General features: G+C 35.3%; 1 protein-coding gene across 1 annotated transcript; it reads left to right on the top strand.

Moving 5' to 3' along the window:
• Positions 1-1,986: 1,986 nt before the first annotated feature.
• On the top strand, positions 1,987-4,930 carry LOC102581250 (pre-mRNA-splicing factor CWC25 homolog). Its single transcript, XM_006340650.2, has 2 exons — positions 1,987-2,079; positions 2,720-4,930. Exon 2 carries the CDS (start codon positions 2,811-2,813, stop codon positions 4,677-4,679), a length of 1,869 nt encoding a protein of 622 aa, XP_006340712.1. The 5' UTR covers positions 1,987-2,079; positions 2,720-2,810; the 3' UTR covers positions 4,680-4,930.
• Positions 4,931-8,748: the final 3,818 nt, after the last annotated feature.

The raw sequence follows: 8,748 nt of genomic DNA, 5'->3' as shown, positions 1-8,748 counted from the left end.
ATAAAAGAGTTAAAAAAGAAAAAATAAGTGATTTAAGAAAATTATATAAATAACATTAATGATGAGATGAAGATTAAGAAAAAACGTCAAATAAATTAGTAGTATTGATGATGATAAAAGTTAAATAAATCATTTTTTCTATTATTAAAATTTTTAACATAAAATTTCCAATGTTTTAAAATTAAAAATAAATGTTAAAAATAAAAATAAAAATGGAGGCAATAATTATTTTATTAAAGAAAAATATGTGTAGAAAAAGTAGAAGTAGATGAAGTTACTTTAGTTCATCTTTTTGGTGGGCCTCAATGTACAATTTCTATAGCTTTTAGTCCAATTCTTTAGTGCAATGTTGGTCCTCCAAACTCCCATTTCTAAATAAGAGTAATATATATGAAAGAGAACCCTAAACCCGCATACGTGGCACCACCACAAATTAGGATTCCCTTTAATTAATTTGTTTCCAAAACTAGCCTTTCCCTTTCATGAAAAGTTGTGACTTTTATGAAAAATTGTGAATATTATGAAAAGTTGTGACTTTTATAAAGAGTTGCGACTTTTATGAAAGGTTGTGACGTTTATGAAAAGTCATGACCTTTCTGAAGGGTTGTGACTTTTCCAAAGAGTTGTGACCTTTTCGATAAGGCACAACAAACATTTATTCACACTACCCTTTGTTGTCTATAAATAGAGGGATTTTCTTTCATTTTAAAACAACGAAAATTCTGAACTTCTTCTTCTTCTTTTGCACAATTAAATATTCGTGTATTTTGCTCATGTTGAGTGGCTTACTGACACCATTGTTTTTGTATCAATATGTTGGTGAATAAAATCGTCCATCCTGAGAGGGTCTAATTCTTTAAACCACAAGTATTAGAGGGGAATAAATTTTTTAAGGGCATACTGTGCATTCAGTAGACTCGTTTTTTTCCTTTTTATTTCATTCTATTTTTGCATATTCTGATATGGTTTTTTTACGGTCATTAATTTATACTTATGGTATTAATTATTGTTTTTGAGTATATGTTTTAAACTCTATTGTTTTGTACTTTTGTTTCAGCAAAATTATTGTCTCTGATTATATTGAACATATACACATATAGTAGGTATATTCATTGTACATAAAATAATTATTGTACTTGCTTCCAAGAATTCATGTTTTGATATTCTATATAAAATTCTATAACTTAAAAGTATTATATATAAGCTTACATATTATCTATTTTTACATATATATGAAGTTTCTCACTTATCAATTGAAGAAATTCATTATGCATGTCCAAAAGTTATACTCACTCTGTCCCAATTTATGTGACACATTTTACTTTTTGAAAGTCAAACAATTTAAGTTTGACCGAGAATTTGCTCATGGAATCTTCAAATTTTTTAAAATGAAATTTATATATTTGTAAATTACATAAAAAGTATTATAAGTCACAATAATTGATAATTCAAAATATTTAAAAGATATATGAAAAATTTACGGTCAAAGATAGACTTGTTTGAATCTCAAAATCTGAAATGTGTCACATAAATTGGGACAGAAGGAGTAATTGCTTTCATGTTCAAGCGTAATTTTTTTTTGAATCTGTTAACAAATTTTTGGATTTTTTCCTGAGACATATATCACAATTGTATAATATATGCAACTTAACACATGTTCTTTTTTCTTATGAAATACCTTTGTATATATATATTCTTATTTTCTTATTTATTTTCCTTTTAATGTTGATTAAAGAATCAATGATTTATTATTTCCTGAATAATTCATTCATTAGAAGTTGTTGAGTTATGTGATAATGACAAATAATCAAATTCATGTTGGAATATTGCTAATATTTTTTTAAGAACCTATTTTTTATTATTATTTATAATGTATGGATATTAGTAAATGATTATTTGCAAATTTAATGCAATTATTATTTTATAGTAATATAATACAGTAGTAATAACTAATAAATAGTTTAGGAAAAGGAAATATCAAGAAAATATCAGACGGGATTCGATAGACTGTTATACTATCCGGCGGCGTCAAATCTCCAATGGCGACGTACGCATCTCTTTCTCGGCGGTAATCGACCTGTAAGTTTCTTCATCTCCCTCTCCCTTTTTTCATCTCCTATTCTAGATATTCTCCAAAACCCTAATTCAAATAGATTTCTTTATGTTAATTGGTAAAGTTTATCTAGGTTTGAATTGTTTCTAATGCTTTTTTTTCTTTGTCAACTCTTATCGTAGATAGAAATTCTTCAATCCGTTTTCTACAGTGCTTTTATTATTTTCAAGCTGATTTTGCGTTCTTATATGCTTTCGATGTTGTAATTGCTTCAAGGCGGGTTTGTGGGTACTAATCTTGCCCGTGAAGTATTACCAATAAACTTTCTGCGGATTTTTAAATCAGAAAACGTGAAATCAGAGGCTAAAAGATGGAGTGTTTTCATTTGGGGTTGTGGAGTTTCAGCACTTTGGGGAAGTCACAGATCTAAGTATTTGTCAAATCCTTCTAATTATTCAAGTTAACAATTTTGATTACTGATGTACTGCAACTAACAATTAAGAATTTAAAACGAATCTCTTATCTATCAATCTGTCTCGGAAATCCAAACTATTATTTAGCTTCCAGATCGCCTCTTTAGTTGATTTAGACAAGTTGGTAACGAAATTTGTTTGTACTTATTTTCATTCCTGACTTACTCTCCCATTTGGTTGCTTTTATTTGCAGGTATTAAGGGTAAGCAAGAGAGAAATTTCCGTCCTTTGATAGTGTGTCTTATTTGGGAGTTGGAATCAGTGTTAAGTTTTGTGGATTTTTGATGGCTCTGAAGTTTCTGAATAAGAAGGGATGGCACACGGGGAGTCTTCGGAACATTGAAAATGTATGGAAAGCAGAGCAGAAGCATGACGCCGAACAGAGGAAGTTGGAGGAGCTCCGCAAGCAGATCCAGGAGGAGCGTGAGCGCAGTGAATTTCGCCAACTCCAGGAACAAGCTGGCTTGGTTACCAGGCAAGAGAGGCTGGAATTTCTTTATGATTCTGGATTAGCTGTTGGAAAGGGAAGTTCTAGTGGGTTTGAATCTTTGTCCAAGCCGGCTGAACCTGTAACAGCTGCTGTAACTGCTGCTGATTCCAGTTCTTCTGCCAAACCGCAAGCATCTGTGCCAGGAGCTCTATTTGAGGACAAGCCACAATCTTCCAATGATGCTTGGAGAAAACTCCATTCTGATCCCTTGCTTATGATTCGTCAGCGAGAGCAAGAAGCCCTTGCACGTGTGAAGAACAACCCTGTCCAGATGGCCATGATTCGTAAATCTGTTGAAACAATGAAAAATAAGGATAAGATGCATGATGAGAAAGAGAAGGATGAACACAGACATAAACATCGAGACAAGAAATCAAAGCATCACAACTCGAAATCGAAGCATTTGAGGAATTCTTCACCTAGACAAACCTTTGATCCAGATGAATACTCGAGCGAAGATGATTCCAGGAGAAAGAGAGAGTCTCGCAGGGACAAGAGGATTAATGATCAGAAATTGTCTCTCTTACGAGATCCTGAAGGAGGCAATGATTTTGACAAAGAAAAAACTAAGATTAGGAATGATAATGAAGCTGTGAAACATGAGAGGCAGGCAAGATCTGATCTGCCAAGGCAAGAATCCCATCGTAACTCTCGTGAGCAGACAAGATCTGATATACCAAGGCATGAATCCCATCGTAACTCTCGTGAGCAGACAAGATCTGATATACCAAGGCATGAATCCCATCGTAACTCTCGTGAGCAGACAAGATCTGATATACCAAGGCATGAATCCCATCGTAACTCTCGTGAGCAGACAAGATCTGATATACCAAGGCATGAATCCCATCGTAACTCTCGTGAGCAGACAAGATCTGATATACCAAGGCATGAATCCCATCGTAACTCTCGTGAGCAGACAAGATCTGATATACCAAGGCATGAATCCCATCGTAACTCTCGTGAGCAGACAAGATCTGATATACCAAGGCATGAATCCCATCGTAACTCTCGTGAGCAGACAAGATCTGATATACCAAGGCATGAATCCCATCGTAACTCTCGTGAGCAGACAAGATCTGATATACCAAGGCATGAATCCCATCGTAACTCTCGTGAGCAGACAAGATCTGATATACCAAGGCATGAATCCCATCGTAACTCTCGTGAGCAGACAAGATCTGATATACCAAGGGACGAATCCCATCGTAACTCTCGTGAGCAGACAAGATCTGATATACCAAGGGACGAATCCCATCGTAACTCTCGTGAGCAGACAAGATCTGATATACCTAGGGACGAATCCCATCGTAACTCTCGTGAGCAGCCAAGATCCGATCCTCCAAGGCACGAGTCGCGTCATAACTCTCGCAAGCCTGTTAGGCTTTCTGAAGAAGAGAGAGCTGCCCGTCTACAGGAGATGCAGAAAGATGCTGAGGTCCATGAGGAGCAAAGATGGAAAAGACTTAAGAAGGCAGAGGAAAAAGATGCTAAGGAAGCTGTACATGCTGGCTCGTCTGGTGGTAGGAATTTTCTGGACGCTGCTCAAAGAAGTGTTTATGGTGCTGGAAAGGGAGGAAGCTCCACAATTGAGGAAAGTGTTCGTCGCCGAACACATTATTCACAGAGAGCAGAAGCTTCAGAAGGCAATGCTTTTCGGCGATAAAATGGTTGAAAAAATTAATGAAGTTCCTGCAGAGTTTTTCCATAATGAATCACTTTATGTAATCCAAATGTATTTCATTTTTATCACACTGGTTATCTATTATCATACTGAGCGATTATTGTGGGATCAAGGTCAGATTAAGTATGTTGGTGTTCATCTCGCCACAAATATACTTGGTGTAACTGAAATCGTGAATTTGTTATGTGCAAAAAAATGTTTTTAAGGTGGCTGGCTAATTACTTGAGCTGTGAGTTTGTGCTGTTAGCTTTTGATCTGATTAATTTTGTATCTTGATATCACTGTTGGTTCACGCGGCTGTAAGGAAGTCTGCACCAACCACTGGAAGAATCTGGATATCATAGTTATGGATTCCTCATTCACCTGTCAGGAGTAAATTAAACCCAATAGTTCCAAATGTTGCACTAAGCTTCTGATCCTCAGGCTGACTTTTAGTGCCTGGTCTGTGGAACCCTTTAAGGTAACTTATTTGTTCGTGTCTGTTTGTCCTCTTTATCTTATTTGCTTAAGTCCGTTCAACATTGTCATCCAGCTTCCTCTGTTCTATTTTTGAAGTTTGATGGCAATAGGGATTTCTTCCATTTCCATTTTTTGGTAGATTTGAGGTTACTCATTAATTGGTTCGTGCAATTCAAGTGCCACAAAGAGGCCTTTACTTGTTCTGTTTGAGAGCGCAACCTTGGCGATATCCTGGTTGTCCTTGATGAGTAGGGTTCTATGTCATTGTTGATACATCTGAAAAATAATCAAATTGTTGACTTCAGTTTTCTCACGTTTATATATCAATTAATGCTTGACATTGAAAACTCAGGAGCTGAATCAAGCACGTGGTGCATATATGTGGTGCAATTTTTAGCTTTTGTATGTATATGGTTTTTTTGGGCCTCTTTTGATATGAATGTTAGATTTCTTTTAGTGCCTTTGATCTTTTTGAAAGGTATTTGTTTGTGCCTTTGACTGGTTTTTTTTTCATAGTTGCTTTGATGCTTCCCCTTTTTCTTTATAAACAACTACTACACCTCAATCCCAAACTGGTTGGTATTGGTTATATGAATCCCCACTTTCTACTTTGCTTCATCTGCACCTGTTTCATGCCAATGTTCAATAACTTGGATTCTAACATTACAAGTTCTCTACATTTTCTACTAATTTCTGCTGTCTACATGGATCTTTTTATTTTATCAGGATCTATTTTTAGCCAAATCTGCAAGGATTTGAAGAGATTGTAGGTCTTTTGAGATAATTTTCTTCCATTTGATTGTAGGTCTTATGAACTTATAATATTTTCATGTTAGTTGAAATATCTGAGTTGCTTGAACTGAAAACGATGAAGATATTATCTGTAGTTGCTCACTGTTACTAAATTTAAGGTTCTTGGAATTGGAACACTTGAAAGTGTTGAACTTTGCAGCAAGATCACAAGAAAGGATCAATCTGTAAGAGGACAAAGAAAAGTTAAAAAAAATATCACTAGAATAACAGATGAATTTGGTTATTGGGAATCTTATTACATCGATTGAATCATCAATGTCTTTCTTTAGGATAAAAACTAGATGAATTTGCATTCATTGATCCTTTTGTGATGGTAATTTACTTTTCAGTATGTCTGTTAACAATGTCACATCATCAATTTGGGCTTAAAAGTTGGATTTATGTTGCTGTCAGATTGTTTTAGTTTTTCTCTGTATTTTGTGTATTCTTTTTCTGTCTTTTCATCTTGTTTGTTGTTTCCATTGATGTACTTCTTTCAGCTGTGGGGAAAAATCCAATGTACTTTGCAGGTGTTCTTATTTGACATAAATTGGGACTAACAGTTTGGTGCCTCGATAAAGAGATCTACTCTGTTTTCCATTCCTGCACTCCGAAGGATTAGTGGAAGTCACATGCTACTGGTGATTTGGCCAAACATCTCAAGTGCTAGGGATCTCTTCTACACTAGTGGTCCAGCTGCATATGTGGATGGAGGGCTAACCCCATCTATTTTGTTGCTCACCTGAAGCTTGATGGTTAAGGTTAGTGAATAGGGACAGACCATAACTGGGATAAGACTTGTTACAATGCTGAACAATTACTTTGGATGCTTGTAAAGCATGTAACGCCCACACTCCAACCCACTCCCTAAACTATTCAATTCTAATTTGGTGTGAAGTTTCCAAGTTTTTTGGAATGGAAGTGTTTTTTTTTTCCTACAAATAAGCTGTTGGTGGCTGAGTACTACTCCCTCCACCCCAATTTATGTGATGTAGTGTGACTGGGAACTAAGTTAAAGAAATATGGGGAGACTTTGCAATGTTTCAAAACTACTCTTTAAAATATATGAATTTTTTTTAAAAGAAAACATTTTTGTGGGCTTCTTTGCCAAATAAGTGGGATTCAACATGGGTAAAATGCTAACGGTGTTATTAAATATTTGTTAAATAAGAAAAAGTGTCATTCTTTTTGGGACGGACTAAAATGGAAAGTGTGTCGAGTAACATTTAACGCATTGACGATTCAAGTAATTTGGAAATTTTTGCAGGCATTGGTTTTTCAAGTATTTGTGTTTTGGCTTGGATTGCCATGTATCCCCTGATAGAGTTTTGTTTTGTTTGAAGCGGTAATGTTAACCACTCTCCGGTAATTGTATACTTGAAGGGATTGCATTGATTAGTCTCATTATGCCTGCATCTTAGTATGGTTGGTACCTAGTCACTTTGCAAAGTGCCGCTATCCCTTTTAACTATCACCACCACTTGTTCCCCACTTCCTTCATGTTTCATGTGCAATTCATAGATTGATTGCTGCATATTTCTTTGATGATTGATAGTAGTGTAGCATGTGTTTCTACTGACAATTATGAAAACACTACAGCCCTCCAGTGATGAAGTTTGAGTTGCACAAATACAGAAATAATTGATTATATATTGGCCCTATGGATTTTAGAGTGAGTTTGGATGGCTTTTCTTTTCCTTGAGATAGGAATATTTTGATGCATCTTTTCCTGGTTCTTGATCTTTGTTCATTAACATAAGCTCCTGAGCACTCATTTATGCTAATGACCCACTCAAAATGCTAAATGAGCTAAAGTTTTAATTGAATGACCACTATACTTGTTTCCCCCATTAGAACCTGTAAATTTCAATCACCTTACACTCTATGCCCTATTTGTCATGCTATTCGACTTTTCTCCCCTTCAAGTTTTTGATTATATTACTATTCCTTTACTGCTACTTAAAATTTTATCTACGTGTATGGTTATAGACTTATAGCTAAGGGAATGCCATCAGGGGTCGGAGCTAAAGGGGTTATCCAAACTCCCTATCGAATTATTTTATTGTGTATGGTGCTTTTCTTTGGTTTCTTCGTGTTGTTACTTTGTTTTTTTGGGTCCCTTTAGTGAAAATCCTGGCTCAATTACTAGTTGTCATTATAGCTTACATTGCAATGCATAGTAACTCCGCCGCTAAAGCAATGCCCATTTTAGGTCAAAATATTACTTGCTTTATTGCCTAACTTATGTCACCATGAGTGAACGTCATTTTTTGCAGGACTGAAGGTGATGATATTTGGACCACACAACATGTGGAAAACTGAACATGTGTTAAAACAAATTCTCAATTGTTTATTAACCATTTCTGTGACAGTTTTGGAGATGCAAGATAGCTATGTAGAGGACGGCGTGGAAGATGGTGAAATTATTATGCACATATACTAAATAATTAATGATAAAAAGTAGGGTACCTGTCTGAGTAATTTAGGTAACTAATGTACAGATATAAATTGTTAATAAGGCATGCTTTCCTCCCCATTGTTCAACATATGATAGAGCAGTTTAAGATATAGTAATAAAATTATTTAGATAGTCATATAGTATTAGGGTAACTCATGATTGCAATTGGGTTTTCTAGGTGAAAAAAAGAAAAGCTGTAATGTGTCCCATTTGATTAATTAATTAGGGGAGCATTAGTACTATATGATAAAACATACCTCTCCATCTCACTTGTGGCGTGACAACTTTTTGTACCCCGTTGAAGGAGGCATTATCATATGTTACTGTTTCTGGTCTCCCAAC

The sequence above is a fragment of the Solanum tuberosum genome, unplaced genomic scaffold, assembly GCF_000226075.1.
Source record: "Solanum tuberosum cultivar DM 1-3 516 R44 unplaced genomic scaffold, SolTub_3.0 scf00020, whole genome shotgun sequence".
Lineage (NCBI taxonomy): Eukaryota > Viridiplantae > Streptophyta > Magnoliopsida > Solanales > Solanaceae > Solanum > Solanum tuberosum.
Note: the sequence above shows the minus strand (reverse complement) of the source record. Positions and strands in the feature narration are given on the sequence as shown.